This window comes from Stomoxys calcitrans, chromosome 3 (assembly GCF_963082655.1).
Source record: "Stomoxys calcitrans chromosome 3, idStoCalc2.1, whole genome shotgun sequence".
Taxonomy (NCBI): Eukaryota; Metazoa; Arthropoda; class Insecta; order Diptera; family Muscidae; genus Stomoxys; species Stomoxys calcitrans.
Window position 1 is genome coordinate 139491240 of NC_081554.1, and position 19571 is coordinate 139510810.

At 44.1% G+C, this 19571-nt stretch overlaps 4 protein-coding genes across 4 annotated transcripts; 1 reads left to right on the plus strand and 3 right to left on the minus strand.

Annotated features, from left to right (window-relative positions):
- Nucleotides 1-535: 535 nt before the first annotated feature.
- LOC131995636 (histone H3-like) lies at nt 536-934 on the minus strand (the record flags this gene model as incomplete). The annotated part of the gene is made up of 1 exon (XM_059364427.1): nt 536-934. A coding segment is annotated over exon 1 (399 nt), but the record flags the coding sequence as incomplete, so codon positions are not given.
- A 297-nt stretch (nt 935-1231) lies between these two features.
- Nucleotides 1232-3892, plus strand: LOC131995847 (uncharacterized). Its single transcript, XM_059365044.1, has one exon. It carries the CDS (start codon nt 1428-1430, stop codon nt 3312-3314), a length of 1887 nt encoding a protein of 628 aa, XP_059221027.1. The 5' UTR covers nt 1232-1427; the 3' UTR covers nt 3315-3892.
- A 4034-nt stretch (nt 3893-7926) lies between these two features.
- Nucleotides 7927-8438, minus strand: LOC131995870 (histone H2A). Its single transcript, XM_059365107.1, has one exon. It carries the CDS (start codon nt 8409-8411, stop codon nt 8037-8039), a length of 375 nt encoding a protein of 124 aa, XP_059221090.1. The 5' UTR covers nt 8412-8438; the 3' UTR covers nt 7927-8036.
- A 7518-nt stretch (nt 8439-15956) lies between these two features.
- LOC131996157 (histone H3-like) lies at nt 15957-18138 on the minus strand. The gene is made up of 2 exons (XM_059365610.1): nt 17740-18138; nt 15957-16142 (listed from the first exon to the last, which is right to left on the minus strand). Exons 1-2 carry the CDS (start codon nt 18136-18138, stop codon nt 15957-15959), a joined length of 585 nt encoding a protein of 194 aa, XP_059221593.1.
- Between the last annotated feature and the right edge of the window lie 1433 nt (nt 18139-19571).

The window sequence follows — 19571 nt, forward strand, 5'->3', positions numbered from 1 at the left end:
TTTAGAATAGCAAAAAATATCATTTGTTTAAAAATAATAAAAAATACAGAAAAAATTTATATTCAATGTATCTAAATTATCTATTTAAGGTTAAAATTCTCTCGAATGTATTGGCCTGCCTGTTTTTATCTTCATTCATTCTTGTTATGTAGCTACTACGAAAAATCAAATTTTGCAAAAAGAATAACAGCAAATATACTGTTGCTAATAGAAAATAAAAATTTTCAGTTTAACATAAAAAGTAAATTAAATAATTTTTTTTTAAAAAAAAGTTTTTGATTTCGCTCCATGTTTTGAAACCCAATATTACCAAAAGTAAAACGCATAGAAAAGAAAAAAATTTTTTTAATATAAATAGTGTATTTTTCCATCCCCAAAAAAAGACTATATTTATTTATTTTAATAAAAATAAAAAGGTGTAAGTTTTGAATAAATTTTTTTCTCTTTTTTATAAAAATATTGTGGTCCTGAAAAGGACCGATTGTTTTTGTAAAAAAAAGTTGGCTTTTAAAATGTCAATAATTTAAGCACGTTCTCCACGAATACGTCTGGCCAATTGGATATCCTTGGGCATGATGGTGACACGCTTGGCATGGATGGCACACAAGTTGGTATCTTCGAAGAGACCGACCAAGTAGGCTTCGCTAGCTTCTTGCAAGGCCATGACAGCAGAGCTCTGGAAACGCAAGTCAGTCTTGAAATCTTGGGCAATTTCACGAACCAAACGTTGGAAAGGCAATTTGCGGATCAACAACTCAGTACTCTTCTGGTAGCGACGGATTTCACGCAAAGCAACGGTACCAGGGCGGAAACGATGTGGCTTCTTAACACCACCGGTGGCTGGTGCGCTCTTACGAGCAGCTTTGGTAGCCAATTGCTTACGAGGGGCTTTGCCACCAGTAGATTTACGGGCAGTTTGCTTAGTACGAGCCATTTTTCACTAGAGGTTTTTAGTTCACTTCACGATATGCACACAAACACTGTTAACACTGTAATAGTTGCCTTACGGAGCGATTCCCGATATTTATAGAAAAAATTTGGCGGGCTACAGTTTCCAATAAGGGTGTGTGCTGCGTATATGCTTCAACATTTGTATCTGTACACACGAAGTGTATACGAACAACCCCGAAGATAGATCGAAGCGTATGTGTATGTAGTAAATTCAGAGCGGATTTTGTATAAATATGAGGTATCGCAGCATGGTAAGTATTATTATTATTATTATTATTGGCTGAGCAGCCGTGGTGACAACACCAAGTGAAGTGCAGTGAACAGTAAATAATTAAACAAGTGAAGTGAGATAAAGCAATTGCTTTAAGATAGAGGAGAAGGTGGAAACGATTAAAGTGTCGGCCGAGAATTTCTCTTATGAGATAAATATTCCGGCCAATTTATCGAATGTGACACTGGAAGGCAGTGCCAATAACATGTCTGGCAACCACAATGACGACATTGGCGGTCGACGACCCAATGAGAACGACTGTCGGCGACAGCAAAATACTGATTTTAACGGCCACCCCATGGATTTGGCTAAATCGTCAATTGAATCTGACAAGGAAGATTCAAAAATGCGGAAGCGGAAGAAGGGCCATGGTTCTGATGGCGATTCCAGCTATAACGCCATGAAATTGCAACTTGCCGTTGAGAGGCTTGAGACAGCGAATAGAAATCTTGAAGCGCGGAATCAGGACTTGATTGCTAGAATGGAAGCACAGTGTGCTCTTGTGGAGACGCTGCGCTGTAAAATTGAACAGCTTGAAGGCACACGATCTGGTTTCGTTGCTGCTGCTAACATCACTACTGAGGCTACTGTACACCAATCGCAGTCAGCAAGAAACAACAATGATATTACTACCACCACTACATCTGGTAGTACATTTACGACAAACTGGCTTGCTGCCAGCACCACCACTAAAGCTGCCATGCACCAATTGCAGCCAACAGCAACCAACTATGACAGCACTACCATAGCTACATCTGGTAGTAAGGCTATAACCGAATGGTCCACCGAGGTAGCCGAAAACCTCGGTGCAGCGTTGATGGAAGAGGATGATGTCGCACCGCCGGCGACTGTAGACATGTCAAAAGGGGCTATTCGCAAGACCACACAGAAGCAGCCACAAACGACCCAAGCTAATAATGGAAAGTCATCAACAACTATGACAACAACAACCTTGAATCACCAGAGGACCACTACCAGGAACAGAGGCGCTGACTCGAACACGGATGCGGGAAGGACCGTTGGATCAGGTAAGGTCAGCCCACCTATAGTGAAGGTTTATGGGGTAAATGTTAAGACATTCATGTCAGGTCTTAAGGGGCTTTTAGGACATGATCTCTTTAATATTGATATAAAGAATAGGAACATGATTGTTCTTAAATTAGTGAGACTGGAAGATCACGCTAGGGTCAAGCAATATTTGATAGGAGAGGGTACGTCCTTCTACACCTTCACACCGAGGAATATGAGGCCATATACGATAATGCTTTCTGGTTTGTCTAGCACCTATGATGTAGAGGATTTAAAGGCCTTCCTGGACGCGACTGGCATCAAGATCTGCGATATGGTCATAAAGAAACTCATGTACGACAGATGGATCGTACAATTAGGCCAGGATTCCGATGTGAAGGCTTTCCGTAGGCAAAGATACATACTGGGCTGCAGAATAGACATGGTGAAGAACAAAGCAGGAGGGGTTACCCAATGCCATAACTGCCAGAGGTTCGGGCACGTTGCGGCCAATTGCAGCATGGAGCACAGATGCGTGCGATGCGCATCTCCACACGGACCAGGAGAGTGCAGTGTGCCATCGGCCGAGGCCGGGGGAGAAGGGACCTTATCCAAGGATCCGGCTACAGGGGAGATTGTCAGGGCGGCTGTTGCCCCTCTATATTGCGCTAATTGTAAGGCTAGCGGACACATGGCCAGCGACAAGAATTGCCCGAAGCGCCTGGAAGTACTCCAGCGCATGCAAGAGAGGAAAGTGACCATGGCGCCTCCAAAGAGGGCCCAGGTGCTGGCTCCGGCGCCACCACCACCAAGGATGACCGCGGGCTCTTATGCCAACGTTGCCAGGCATGTGAATTCTCCAACGATCACCCCAGTTGGAATGAGGAATGAGACGGCGCAGAGGGCGGCTCAGGCAATGGGCTTCTTCAATGCGGAGTGTAGACGGCTGTTCGGACAGGACTTCCATGTATACATGGCCAAGATTGCTGGGTTCGCTGAGACCTTCAGGGGACTGAACTCTGATGCTGAGAAAAGGCAGGCGCTGTTCGGCCTTGGTTTGAGCATGGCTCCTGATGGGAATTAAATGCATTTTTGTGAATTTACACTCGGTAGTATCTCGACACAAGAGACACTACTTACAACTTTTCGTGGAGGAGCATAAACCGGACGTTTTGATGCTGGCGGAGCACTGCTTGTCGGCGCGTCATAATTTTGTTTTGAAGGGGTACTCGATTCATAGACAGGACCGGACTAGTGGTGCTGGTGGTGGGACGGCGATCTGTTTGAGGGGAAATGTCCGTGGTGAAAGGGTTGATGCAAGCCTTGGGAGAATGGAGGGTACTGTTGTTGCGATAAATAGGCCTGATATGGGCAGGATACTTCTGGTATCTTTGTATCTTAGACCCCAGGATACCCTGGGTGTGTCTGATCTGGACGCTTTGGAGAGGGTTATTGGGACAGAAGAGGCTATAATTGGAGCGGACCTCAATGCGAGGCATCGCGTTTGGGGGGATTCTACTGTTAACACTTCCGGGAGGAGATTAAAGGAATGGCTTGATATGAGCCCAACGGTCGTGATGAGACCAACCGATGGACCAACGAGGATACAGGGGAGGAGTCGGTCTTTTATAGACGTTATAATGACTACGACGGGATTAAGACTGACTGACGGACCTAATGGTAGACAGACGGTGCACGGTCTACGGACGCTAGACTATGAATCGGACCATAGGGCGGTGGAGATTTCTGTCTCGGTTGACAGCATTGAGGAGGTTACTCCAAGAGTAATATACGACTACAAGAGGATGCGGACCGGTGTCCTGAACGATGAACTGGCAGAGAGGCTTCAAGGGTGTGCACCACCTATATATTGGAACGCCGACACATCGGAGATTGATATGGCAGTAGGGGCTCTTGCTGGGGGCCTGGCACATGCAATGGAGAAGGCAATTCCGAAAGTAAGGCCCAGGGGGAATTGTCTGACACAACTTCCTCCGGATATTCTGGCACTTATCTCCCAGAAAAGGACCCTCCGCAGGAGATTGCACAGGCTGCATGACACACGCGATGCAAATGAAGTACGGGCCATCATGAAGAACCTGGATAAAATAATACAACAACGGATTCGTTTATTTGAGGACGACAATTTCATTAGGACACTGGAGGGGATCACTCCCGGAAACGACATGTTTCGAAAAGTGAAGCGATACACAGCCAGGAAGGTAGGAGGTGAAATGGCTGATCTGGCAACTCCCAACAACGAAAGGGTAACCTCGACGAGGGCAAAGGCAGACCTGCTGGCATCGACATTTGCACTGGCCCAGTGCGATGGTCCCATGCCTGACACGAATGTGGTAGAACGGACACCGATGATCATATTTGGCCAGGATTGCACGGCTGATGGAATAATGATGGAGGGATCCTCACCCCCCCCTGTGGCACTAGTGAGACCCTCGGAGGTCGGCTCTATCCTACGCCGACTCAATAATAAGAAGAGCTGTGGGGAAGACGGCATTCCGAATTTCGTTCTTAGGAGGCTGGACCAGCGGGCCTGGGCCTATATGGCAGCGATTTTCAACCACTGCCTGAATTTGGGGTATTTTCCCGTAGCGTGGAAGAAATCGAAGGTGATACCCATCCTGAAGAAGGGTAAGGAACCAAGCGATCCGTCTTCATACAGGCCCATATCACTCCTTTCCAGCCTTGGAAAGGCATTTGAGGTTGTGATCAATCATAGGGTGAACGATCATCTGGAGGACTCAGGGACACTGGGTGATTTCCAATTCGGCTTCCGCAAGGAGACGACCACGACGCACGCGTTGATGACCTTGTCAGACAGGATAGCGAGGGGATTCCAGGCTAGGAGTCCGACAATCGCGGTCAGCCTCGATTTTGAGAAGGCGTTCGATACCGTCTGGCAAGACGGTATCACGCAGAAAATGGATACATTCCATGATTTCGACCCCCATCTCACGAGACTCATTGGGGACTACCTCAAAGGTCGGAGCTTTTCAGTGTCTGTTGGAGACACAGTGTCCTCCACACATAGGACCAGATCAGGAGTACCACAGGGATCGGTGCTTGGACCTGTACTTTATAATATATACCTATCGGACATACCGAGGCCTGAGAGGGACTGCCTCATTATCACGTATGCCGATGACATCTTGGTGGCTGCCACGCACCCTCGGGCCAGTATTGCGGAAAGAAACCTGACGCGATATCTCGCTAGACTGGAGGAATACTTCCGGCAGTGGAAACTTAATCTCAATGTGGACAAATGCAAGACCATCATTTTCAAGGGCAGGAGCAGGAACCTCTACCGGAACGCCAGGGGCTATATCCCCAGTATAAGGATCGGCGACACGGTTATACAAAACTCCAATACCCTGAAGTACCTGGGTGTTGTGTATGAAGAGGATATGTCGTTTATCAGACACATTGATGAGGCGATCGGAAAGGGAAGGGCGGCGTACCACGCCTTCCGTACGATGTTGGCCCGTAGAAGAGGATTGAGCCAGAGGGTCAAACTGGCGATTTATAAGCAGGTGGTGAGACCGACGGTTGCATATGCCTTCCCGATTTGGTACACGGTGTCCTCGCACCAGATGGAGAGATTGAGGGTGCTCGAGAGAAAAATGTTAGTCCAATGTCTCGGACTGAGAGGAAGGAGATCGGAGCAAGGGTACTGGATTGGGCCCTCCTGCCGGAAAATCTACGAGGAGTCTCGGATGTGTCGTATAGATGCCTTTATGGTCCGTTTGGGCATTGAACATCTTGAGAGGGCCATTTCACATTGGAACCCCATGGTACAACGGTGCCAAACGTCCAGGGGGGACTACCTACGCGTGAGGGAGATGGGTGGCCACCTTTCTCCCATGTGCCTTTTGCATCTTAACGATGATGGCTTGGTGTACGACTCGGAGGGACGTACCCTTTTCTACCACAGGAGATTCCGCCAATATGGCATGGATGATATGGTATACGCCACGGCACAGTGGGTGCCTGTGGTCTGATTGTAAATAGTGTAGATAGTTGTGGAGATGTATATAGCTTTATGATTTTGTTCATTTTATTTTATTTTATTTTGCTTTTATTGCGATGGACGCATTTCTTTCTTTCTTTTATTCGTTTTGGTTTTATTAGATTTAGTTAGTGATAGTTTAGCTTAGGTTTTATATAGTAGGTTTTACATTCCCTGTTTTTCCATTTTTTCGGGGAGGATTTAATGTATCCGTGCATTCGGGAATAGATACTTATGGTAAATCGGCTGGGCTGGCCTTGCTAGAATTTATTTGGAATTATTATAGACTCAGAGAAATGTAGAACAAGCATGTTGAGTATTATATGTATATAGGACTACAATGGAAATGTAAAATAATTTTAAGTGAATTGGAAAATAAATATGAATCCATGAATCCATGGTAAGTATTAGTTCTTGTGCATAACTTGTGAAGTGAATTTAATTTAAAAAGTGAAAAAATGACTGGTCGTGGTAAAGGTGGCAAAGGCTTGGGAAAAGGTGGCGCTAAACGTCATCGTAAAGTGTTGCGTGATAACATCCAAGGTATCACCAAGCCTGCAATCAGACGTTTGGCTCGTCGTGGCGGTGTAAAGCGTATCTCTGGATTGATTTACGAAGAAACCCGTGGTGTCCTGAAGGTGTTTTTGGAAAACGTTATTCGTGATGCTGTCACCTACACTGAACACGCTAAGCGTAAAACCGTCACCGCTATGGATGTCGTCTACGCTTTGAAGAGACAAGGCCGCACTTTGTACGGTTTCGGCGGTTAAACATTATCTTGACGCTATTTTGGAGAAAATTTTAAGAACTTTAAAACTAAAACAATCGGTCCTTTTCAGGACCACAAAACATATTTAAAAAGAGATATATCTTGTTATAAATTTTTACTAAAAAAAAATACATAAAATTTATTTGAAAATAAATATTACCATTTTTCAATTTGCCGTCGGCCAAAATGTAGCTTCTATAATATACATACATACATGACGAAACTAAAACCGACGCCATTAGAACAATACGATGAAACGATGGTATACAACACTAAAAAGCATACATACACACAGATACCAAAATGCACGCATATACTACCATTAAATGTTTCCTTTGCTTGGAGCTGCTAACTTTGTCACAAATGTACGAAGAGGGACGATCGTAGATACTTCGTTTCGATGTTTTGTTATTACATATGCCAATTTTTTTCAGCATCAGAAAATGAACAATGATTACCATGTGATATTCAAATGTAAAATAAATAGTTTTTACAGTACCCTAATGGTAACATTGATCCTATTAAATGCCGATAATCTTGAGTAGGGTCGATAAAACTAAATTCTTATTATGTTAATGTATGCAAATAGGCGAAATGTTGATGCATGATAATTGATAACTGATAATTATGACATGTATATTAAAAGACCTGCAATAGTCGATAAGATGTAAACATATTTGAAAATGTTTACCTATAAACAATAGATGGCAGATTTTTTTGTATTTACGCCTAAAACAGGATTGTTTAAGGAAATTTCGAATAACGAAATTGCTAGCAAATTACCAAATCCACTGAAAAAAAAAATCGACCAAAAAATATTTTTTAAATTTAACTACAATTAAAATTTTATTTATTATTTAAAACTATTTTTTAAGTAAATTTTCTTGATAAAATAAGGTTTGATATAGTTTTTTCTCTTTTAAAAAAATTTTTGTCGTCCTGAAAAGGACGGATTGTTGTTGATTTATACGATGGCCTGTATTTACATTTTTTCTTTGATGCTCGTAGATAATTTAAGCCTTCTTTTCGGTCTTCTTGGGCAAGAGAACAGCTTGGATGTTTGGCAATACACCACCTTGAGCAATGGTGACACCGGACAGCAATTTGTTCAATTCTTCGTCATTACGGATAGCCAATTGCAAGTGACGGGGGATAATTCTTGTCTTCTTGTTGTCACGAGCAGCGTTGCCAGCCAATTCAAGAACTTCAGCGGCCAAATACTCCATGACAGCAGCCAAGTAAACTGGAGCTCCGGCACCAACACGTTCAGCATAGTTGCCTTTGCGCAACAAACGATGGATACGACCGACGGGGAATTGAAGACCAGCACGGTTGGAACGGGACTTTGCCTTTCCCTTAACTTTGCCACCTTTACCACGACCAGACATTTTTAGTTATTTTTTTTTTTAATTCACTTCACTTAGCACTGAAACACAAATGATATTAGTTCGCAGCATGAACTGCAGTATTTATACTTTCGGATCCAACGTGTAGCTAATTTTAGAGGGTTGTTTTCGTAAACATAGCGACTGTTTTCGTCTACCTGAATATCTTGTGCATGAAATGGTTTAAATATTCCGAGTAAGCCATCAAACACACAAAATCGTGAACAGTGTTAAAAGTGTTTGTGTGACTTAAAAAAAAAACCAAGTGAAAATGCCTCCAAAAGCCAGTGGTAAAGCAGCAAAGAAGGCCGGCAAAGCCCAAAAGAACATCACTAAGGGTGACAAGACCAAGAGACGCACCAAGCGTAAGGAGAGTTATGCTATCTACATTTACAAAGTGTTGAAGCAAGTCCATCCCGATACTGGTATCTCCTCAAAGGCCATGAGCATCATGAACAGTTTCGTCAACGATATCTTTGAACGTATCGCCGCCGAAGCCTCCCGTTTGGCTCACTACAACAAGCGTTCCACCATCACCAGTCGGGAAATCCAAACTGCCGTCCGTCTATTATTGCCCGGTGAGTTGGCTAAGCACGCTGTCAGTGAAGGTACCAAAGCCGTTACTAAGTACACCAGCTCCAAGTAAATGGCATACTTATTTCGTCGTACAATATTTTCCCTACAACATCAAAGGCCCTTTTCAGGGCCACAAAATAAATTAAAAAAGAGACTTAATTCGTTATTCAACTAAAATTAATTTATATTTACAAATTTAAAGAAAAAATATATCTACCACTCACCCTCACATTGCCCTTATTACTTTTTTAAAATAAAATATGTATACTACCCATACTCTAATATTGCCCTCCTTGCTTAGCACCATCTACATCTACAGTAATATGATCAACACATATTGCTCTTATGCTCAAACACTCGGTATGCAACGTTGTATTGATGTTCGAGTATATGTGAGCGTGTGTGTTGATACTAAATTTTTTAGGGATGTATACTAGTATGTTAGCGTGAAATGGTGTAGAGATGTATATGTGGACTTATGCGTTTGTACGCGAGATCTATGGGTAGGTATGCTCGTAAAGAATGAAATAGGTATGCTAAGTGCGATTTTTGAAGGGAATATTGTACGCCACTCTCTTATTGGTTAGGTATGCTAAATGAGATTTTCTTTAACATTAAGTGATTTTCATAATTCTTAGTAATTGCTTTGGTTTATGACCCTAAGTGAAACAGTTAATCCAGTTGCGGAAAAAATCCCATTTAACATGTGATTACTTAAATTTCCTTAAAGGGTAATGTATTCCCATATTAGGTAACAATGGTATTAAAAGATTTCAACAGATGTTTTACAGCTACGAAAAGGGCTGTGATTAGCTTTTCCCTTAAAATTAACATAGTATTTATTAGGTAATTAAAAAATTGTTTGAGTTAAATTTGGTCTCTTTTTAAAAATTTTTTTGTAGCCCTGAAAAGGGCTGTTAGATATACTGCTTTCGAATATCGAAAATAATCATTTTGACATGATAAGTAATTTTGCATGGAAAAATTACTTCTTAGCGGCGGTCTTCTTGGCAGCTGGCTTCTTTGCTGCGGCAGCCTTTTTGGGCTTGGCAGCGGTGGTTTTTGCCTTGGGTGCCTTTGGTTTAGTGGCTGATGCTTTGGCGGCTGTTTTTGCGGGTTTAGCTTTAACTGTACCTGTCTTTTTGGCAGTTTTAGCCTTGGCCTTTTCGGTCTTCTTCTTCTCGGCGGTCTTTTTAGCAGCGGAAGGCTTCTTTGCAGCGGCTTTCTTTTCACCGGCTGCCTTTTTGGGTGCTGCTGCCTTCTTTTTCTTATCACCGGCTGGGACCTTCTTCTTCTTTTCAGCGCTCTTTGCTTTAGGTTCCTTCGAGGCAGATGGGGACAATTTGAATGAACCGGAGGCACCCTTACCTTTAGTTTGGATCAATTTTCCACTAGCAACAGCGCTCTTCAAGTACTTCTTGATGAATGGGGCCAATTTTACAGCATCAACTTTGTATGTGCTGGCCAAGTATTTCTTGATGGCAGGCAATGAGGAACCACCACGTTCTTTCAATGTTTTGATGGCAGCATCGACCATTTGTTGGGTTGGTGGATGGCTTGGGGCAGCAGAGGGTTTCTTTGCCTTGGCAGCGGCTTTCTTAGGTGCCTTTTTCTCAACAGCGGCGACTGGAGATGCGGTGGCTTCAACAACGGCGGCGTCAGACATGATTTCACTTATATTTTTCTTTTTAAACACACTTTAACACTTTGTAAATATACACTCACTACTGGTGTACGCTGATTGGTTGAAAATATGGTTTCAACCTTTAGACGCCTTTGGCTGATTTATTAATTTTCAAAACACTTATCGTTAGGACAATTAGGAACATTCTTAAAGTTATGTTGTCTATATACGTATAAATTTAGCGTAAAATATTATTACTTATCTAAATATATTCTCTATTCGAAAGAGGTGCAGAGGCGCAGCCATAGCACATAACTATTACTTTATTCTTTTAACCATAGTACCTGGAAGGAAAGTTAATATCCAATAATACTTATAAACTAAGATAAAATAATGACACTTATAGACTAAATATTATATACTATATACACATTTAGGAGCCCAATGCCCCCGCAGAAGACTGCCTACTGGGCAGTGTTGTAGACCAGGTCCTCAATTCCGGTGGATCCGAACCTCCTATTATAGAACAGGAGTCTGCCATCCCTAGAAAGCAGGCCCTGTTCCTCCAAATCCGCAAGGCACACCGGCGGCCGGTGTGGCACTTCCAACAAACGTCCAGGACTTATGCCGCCCTGAAGACATCCCCTCACCAAACCATTGTCCACAGTGGACGCCTTCTCCAAGAAACCCAACGCGCACCTGACAAGGAACACATCGATCCTCTCAAGACCTGCCATGGAGTAGACCATCTCACAGGATGGCCGTCGCATCACCCCATCAGGGCCCATAGCAGGTCTGAGGCCCAGACAAGAGACGAGGATCCTCCTCTCCCAGATCCTCAACCTTTCCATTTGGTTGGACGTGATGTCGAACCATACCGGAAAGGCGTACGCGGTGATAGGCCTGATGATCTGTTTATAGATCAGCAGCTTCACACGCCTACTGAGACCCCCTGAGGTTCTAAAGACCCTCAGGTAGGAGAAGAAGACCCCTTTGACCTTGTTGAGCAGATAATCAATGTGTCTAACAAAGGTGAACCTTTCCTGGAAGACAACGCCTAGATACTTAATGCTGTCGCGAGTGGCGATGGCCTGACCTCCAATGGCAAGAGCGGGTTCGTACGCCCGTGAACGGGGGTACAAGTTCCGCCTCTTACCCTTGAAGATCATGCCCTCGCATTTGTCAACATTAAGCTTCAGCCTCCATCTGTCAAAATAGACAGAGAGCTCCTCCAAGTAATGGTTCACTCTGGCATCCACAACCGCAGCGTCTGGTCCCGATGCCGCAATGAGAATGTCATCGGCATAAGCAAGGAGCAGGTCGCCAGCGGGTGGTTCCGGAATGTCAGACACAAAGATGTTGTACAAAATCGGGCCCAGGAGAGACCCCTGGGGTACCCCGGTTCGCACGTCTCTACTACCCGACAAAGTCTCGCCTACCCGGATCCTGAAAGTTCTGCCACCAAGGAAATCTCTGACCAATCGGCAGAGGTTCGTGTCAAAACCCAGGATCCTCATCTTGTATATGATAGCATCATGCCATACGCTATCAAACGCCCTGGAGAAATCAAGGCTCACGGCAATCGTGACGTGTCGCCGGTTGAGCCCCCTAGAAACATGGTCCCCGAATACAGTCAGGGCATGAGAGGTGGAGAGACCCCGCCTGAAACCGAACTGGCAGTCAGGCAGGATCGCCCTGTCATCGAGAGTTTCCCTGATGCCCTCAAGCATGAAAAACTCAAAGAGCTTGCCCAACGAAGGGAGCAAGCTGATCGGTCTGTAAGCATCACCCCTGGATGGGTCCTTCCCCGGCTTAAGGATGGGGACCGTAATGGCCTCCTTCCAAGACGCCGGGAAATAACCCAAATTAAGGCAATGATTAAATAGGACCGCGATGACACCCCAGGCCCTCCTGTCCGTCCTCTTAAGGACGATGTCAGGAACGCCGTCCAAACCGCAGGATCTACGATTACGCCTAGCCCGAAGGGCATCTCCCACCGCGTCGGCTGAAACAAATCGGCCCCTGCGCCAGTCCACAGAGCCTCCTCCAGGGGAGCCATCAGCGGCCAGAGCTGCAGAAAATTCCACCAGAGGGACACCGCCGACCAGCGACGAAACCTCGTCTCTGACCAACCCGTCTATAGGAAGTCCCCTCCCGTCCATCTCCGACACGTCACCCTGGACATGATCCGCCAGTATGTCCGCCTTGAGACGGTCATCCGAGACGACAGACCCGTCCGCCCGGACAAGATCAGGGATCGGAACCCTTTTCTTAATGCCGGCAGCGGCCCTAACCTTAGAGTAAACCCTATCGTCCACCCTCACACTCGCCAGATGACGAGCTTGGCGCTCCTCATCGTACCGTCGTATCTCATCACGCAAGATACGGTCCAAATCCCGGATCTCCATCCTATACAAGTCGTACCGGAAAGGATCCGTGGTCCTATGAAGAGCGCGCCTAAGCCTTTTCTTCGTCCGGAACAGTTCCACAACCTCCGGGGAAAGTCTCCGAGAGTCACCACGCCTAGGGCGTACCCTTGGTGTGGAGGACTCCATGGCATCACGAAGTGCCCCACTCAGGGAATCAATGCACGCATCGATCTCCTCGCATGTGACATTTCGGTCCACCGGCAGAGAACATTCACCCAGATTGTTGGCAAGAACCCTGTGGAACCTGTGTCGGTCCATCCTAGCGTAGTCATAGACCAAAGCAGGCTCCCTCGTATCCGGGCGAACACCGGAGACAAGGATCTCCAAGGCCCTATGATCAGACTCATAGTCCAGAGTGCCGATCATCCTACCACGCGTACCGGACACTGCAACGCCGGGCGATGCCAAACAGATATCGATGTAGGAGGCTGACCCCCTACCGAACCTGGTTGGTCCGTCCGTCGGAACAACGTCCAGATCGGGACACCGGAGCAAAAACTCGCGTACCAATCTCCCTCTGCCGCAAGTAGAGCCGCCGCCCCACTCGACGTGCCTGGCATTCAGGTCAGCGCCGACCAGGACCTCACAGCCCGCAGCCAATGACCCCAGCGCATCTAGGGAAGATACATCAAAGTCATTGGCCGGTGCGCAGTAGAGGGAAACCACACAGAGCGGCCTTCCGCCCTCTCTGTGTATCCTGACACAGGTCCCCTCGAGAACCCCTAAGTCCAACTGGACCCTATCACACCTGATATTGTCCCTGACCAACACAGCCGTTCCGCCACCCACGCGGTCCCGTCTGTACTGGGCAAAGACAATATACCCTTCCATCTCAAAGCGATGCCCCGCGTTCAGCTTATGCTCGGCCACAAGCATGACGTCAGGGCTGTGTCTATCCAAGAATAGTCTAAGATAATGTCTCTTCAGCCTAGAAACGACTGAATTGGCATTAACAAATACTACTCTCAGATCTCTAGACATCGCAGAGAGAGTCAACTACCGACATCATGGCTCCACAAATGTCGCCTACCTCTACCATCGTCCTGATGTCAGCAGATCGCTGACGCAGGACGGCTGCGCAGGTAAGGAAGTCCTTACCGAAAGCATCCCTGCACTTCGCGTCAAACGAGGCGAATAGACCAGCAGCGGATGCGGCGGCAGAACCAGCCCCATTCGGCACCGCAGCAAGTGCGGGACGAACAGCGGCCGGTGCCACAACAGGCGCAGTGCGAACCGTGGCCACAGCAGCATAGGAGACACCCCGTTGGGCGTAGCGTCCAACCGGAGCCGCCGAAGCAGCCGTTGCAGCAGGCGTAGATGAAGCACCAGACTTCATCAGTGCCCGCTGGGCCAGAAGAGCCTGCCTCTTAGGGCAGTTCTTCGCGCTCGCAGCGTGGCCGTCAACACCACAATTGACGCACCTCAACGCAAACTCAGGACGCACCGTCACAACTCCAGTGGTAGGGTCCTGCACCTTTATCGAACGGGGTTGTGAGACCCCCTTCGGAATGGCGCACTTCCCAGGGCCATGTTCGCCACCACATTTGACGCACCGGAATGGCATGCCGCAGTTGGTGGAAACATGGCCGAACCTCTGGCAGTTGAAACACTGCGAGACCCCGACCTTCACGTCCTTCCTAAACAAGACCCTACAGCTGAGAAATCTTCTAACCTCGAAGAGTCCGTCAACGTCGGGTCCTCTGGCCAAGTGGATAAGCCACTTATTCCCCCCTAACCTCACAACTCGTCTGATGTCCAGGCTTAGTGGCAGACCACGTAGCCCAGCCCGGACATCTTCCTCATCATAAGACGACGACAGACCCTCGAGCACGACGGAGCGTGCGGTCTGTCCCTTGGGAGAGTAGGTGAACGAAGCGATCCCCTTTTCCCTAATCATGGAGAGAACCTTCGCATGCTCGTCCATGGACAAGATCCGAAGGTTCACCCCATTCCTGCCAACCAGCGACAACGTATACTTGTCGTGTCCCAGCAAGGCCCTAACGTCATCTGCGAACCCCTTGACATTCACCCCTACCACCGAGATCACCGGAATTGAGGACTTACCTGGTCTCTGATCCGTTGGAGCGGGTGGGGTAGGTGGGGCTGGTGCAGATGCTGATGCTGATTTGAGGGGAATGGACCGATTGCCCGAGTAAACGGCCACAACCCTTGCCCTTGCCCTCTTTGTTTTTTTCTTCGTCTTGCCATCCGGTTGGGTAGCAATCTTCTTATCCACAGTAGATGCGGCCTTTGCTGCTGCTGCTGCTGATGTAGATGGCAGGTCATCTGCCATTGTTGTTTTAAACGATGATGCTGCAGCTGATGATGTTGATGGAACTGCAGTTGTTGATGGTGCTGCCACAGCTGGGGTGCCAGGAGGTCCATCGCTCAATATCGTCTTGGCCGGCTTCTTCGGTACCACCACGTGTGAGGCCGGCGCTGCACTCACAACATTGATCTTCCCGGGCATCGGCTTTATGACCACGGGCTGCTGCACTGGCGGTGTGTCAGCAGGCTCCATATCCATGGCATCCATTGTGCCATTGTTGGCATTAGGTCCCTTGACCTCTGCCAGCTGTTTCTGCAAGGAGCCCAGCAAGCGTTTATAGCTGAACTCCTTGTTCCCGAGCTCTTGGACTTGGTGGCCAAGCTCTTTAACAAGCGCCAATAGACGTTGTTGCTCTTGGCGCTGACTTTCGACCAAATCTACCAGGGACTGGTATTCGGTCCTATTGATAGTAACGACGTCCAGCATTGTCGTTGCTTTTTTATCTGGCGCGCTCTTCGACGGTCCGTCGGAATCTTCATCGGAGGTAATTTTCCTTCGAACTGACATGGCACCATAGGCTTTGCGCACTCAGTCACGATATCTGCTGTTGTTGTTGACGGCTGCCAAACTGACCGCAGGTATCCAATTCGCTAATCGTTGGGAAAGCCCACGGTAAAACCTAATAGCGATGTTATTACCGTGGCTTGCTGTTGTTGTTGTTGTAGTCTTGGCAAAGGGTTGATGCCTTGACTCTTTTCTTCCGCTGCATCCAGGCTACGCCAGGCCAAAGATGAATCGATGTTACCTGCCCTCGGCACGTGAATAACGAAAAGCCGCTGGCAGGTATAACTTCACTTATATTTTTCTTTTTAAACACACTTTAACACTTTGTAAATATACACTCACTACTGGTGTACGCTGATTGGTTGAAAATATGGTTTCAACCTTTAGACTAGTGATGGCTGGGTACATCGAAATTATGAGAAGTACATAGTAGTCAACTACGAAATTTTGCGAAACGTTGTGTGGAAGCGAATAAAAATTTTTACAAAAGTTTTCACAGAATTATTCATTTTACGATGAGATAGTAACAATTTCTTTTTATTTTTTATACAATTCTTCTAGTAGAGATATCCAGCTAATCATTAAAGAAAATCCGAGTTAATTATCTTTAAGCGTTACCGAGTTATAAGGGTTTGAGTTGAAAGTTTATAAAAATGTTATGATAAAATTGTAACTAAATTATAAAAATTTTCCAATTTTTATTGAAAATTGGTTTTTATAAAAATTTAGTATGGAATCTTGATATGTTTTCTTGAAAGAAGTGTAAAAAAAAGTGAAAATTTGGATGATTTTCATAGTGAAATAATCGATTTTATTATGTAGTCTATGACAGTTGAATTCACCATATTGGCGTATTTTCCATGAATAAAAGTTTTTCTGCAAATTAATTTGAAAGCTCTAATGTAAAAATGTTTTAGGAAAATTTTATCATAAAATATTATAGAAATGATAGATTTCTATTAAAATGTTACATAATTTATAAAAAGTGTACATTTGTTACGAAAAGTCTAAAATATTACGATGCTATGTTATACCAACGTCGTTGGCTATGCAAAATGTGCGGTGAGCTCTATTGCATTTATTATAAAATATTTTTTTCTATATAAAGTGGACTTGAAACTAAATAAAAAATTTAAAAATGTAAATTCTAAACAATGTATTGTTGCAATCACAAATTTAAAAAAATATATAATTTTTTTTTGGAAATTAAACACAAATTGAAAAATGCCCTTGTCTAAGCAAGCAAATGTAGAACAGTTGCATACCGAACGAAATCTATTTCCCTTTAATAATTTAAAATATTAAAATACTATTTTATTCTTTTTAAAACAGTTTTTAGAATAGCAAAAAATATCATTTGTTTAAAAATAATAAAAAATACATAAAAAATGTATATTCAATGTATCTAAATTATCTATTTAAGGTTAAAATTCTCTCGAATGTATTGGCCTGGCTGTTTTTATCTTCATTCATTCTTGTTATGTAGCTACTACGAAAAATCAAATTTTGCAAAAAGAATAACAGCAAATATACTGTTGCTAATAGAAAATAAAAATTTTCAATTTAACATAAAAAGTAAATTAAATAATTTTTTTTTAAAAAAAAGTTTTTGATTTCGCTCCATGTTTTGAAACCCAATATTACCAAAAGTAAAACGCATAGAAAAGAAAAAATTTTTTTTAATATAAATAGTGTATTTTTCCATCCCCAAAAAAAGACTATATTTATTTATTTTAATAAAAATAAAAAGGTGTAAGTTTTGAATAAATTTTTTTCTCTTTTTTATAAAAATATTGTGGTCCTGAAAAGGACCGATTGTTTTTGTAAAAAAAAGTTGGCTTTTAAAATGTCAATAATTTAAGCACGTTCTCCACGAATACGTCTGGCCAATTGGATATCCTTGGGCATGATGGTGACACGCTTGGCATGGATGGCACACAAGTTGGTATCTTCGAAGAGACCGACCAAGTAGGCTTCGCTAGCTTCTTGCAAGGCCATGACAGCAGAGCTCTGGAAACGCAAGTCAGTCTTGAAATCTTGGGCAATTTCACGAACCAAACGTTGGAAAGGCAATTTGCGGATCAACAACTCAGTACTCTTCTGGTAGCGACGGATTTCACGCAAAGCAACGGTACCAGGGCGGAAACGATGTGGCTTCTTAACACCACCGGTGGCTGGTGCGCTCTTACGAGCAGCTTTGGTAGCCAATTGCTTACGAGGGGCTTTGCCACCAGTAGATTTACGGGCAGTTTGCTTAGTACGAGCCATTTTTCACTAGAGGTTTTTAGTTCACTTCACGATATGCACACAAACACTGTTAACACTGTAATAGTTGCCTTACGGAGCGATTCCCGATATTTATAGAAAAAATTTGGCGGGCTACAGTTTCCAATAAGGGTGTGTGCTGCGTATATGCTTCAACATTTGTATCTGTACACACGAAGTGTATACGAACAACCCCGAAGATAGATCGAAGCGTATGTGTATGTAGTAAATTCAGAGCGGATTTTGTATAAATATGAGGTATCGCAGCATGGTAAGTATTAGTTCTTGTGCATAACTTGTGAAGTGAATTTAATTTAAAAAGTGAAAAAATGACTGGTCGTGGTAAAGGTGGCAAAGGCTTGGGAAAAGGTGGCGCTAAACGTCATCGTAAAGTGTTGCGTGATAACATCCAAGGTATCACCAAGCCTGCAATCAGACGTTTGGCTCGTCGTGGCGGTGTAAAGCGTATCTCTGGATTGATTTACGAAGAAACCCGTGGTGTCCTGAAGGTGTTTTTGGAAAACGTTATTCGTGATGCTGTCACCTACACTGAACACGCTAAGCGTAAAACCGTCACCGCTATGGATGTCGTCTACGCTTTGAAGAGACAAGGCCGCACTTTGTACGGTTTCGGCGGTTAAACATTATCTTGACGCTATTTTGGAGAAAATTTTAAGAACTTTAAAACTAAAACAATCGGTCCTTTTCAGGACCACAAAACATATTTAAAAAGAGATATATCTTGTTATAAATTTTTACTAAAAAAAAATACATAAAATTTATTTGAAAATAAATATTACCATTTTTCAATTTGCCGTCGGCCAAAATGTAGCTTCTATAATATACATACATACATGACGAAACTAAAACCGACGCCATTAGAACAATACGATGAAACGATGGTATACAACACTAAAAAGCATACATACACACAGATACCAAAATGCACGCATATACTACCATTAAATGTTTCCTTTGCTTGGAGCTGCTAACTTTGTCACAAATGTACGAAGAGGGACGATCGTAGATACTTCGTTTCGATGTTTTGTTATTACATATGCCAATTTTTTTCAGCATCAGAAAATGAACAATGATTACCATGTGATATTCAAATGTAAAATAAATAGTTTTTACAGTACCCTAATGGTAACATTGATCCTATTAAATGCCGATAATCTTGAGTAGGGTCGATAAAACTAAATTCTTATTATGTTAATGTATGCAAATAGGCGAAATGTTGATGCATGATAATTGATAACTGATAATTATGACATGTATATTAAAAGACCTGCAATAGTCGATAAGATGTAAACATATTTGAAAATGTTTACCTATAAACAATAGATGGCAGATTTTTTTGTATTTACGCCTAAAACAGGATTGTTTAAGGAAATTTCGAATAACGAAATTGCTAGCAAATTACCAAATCCACTGAA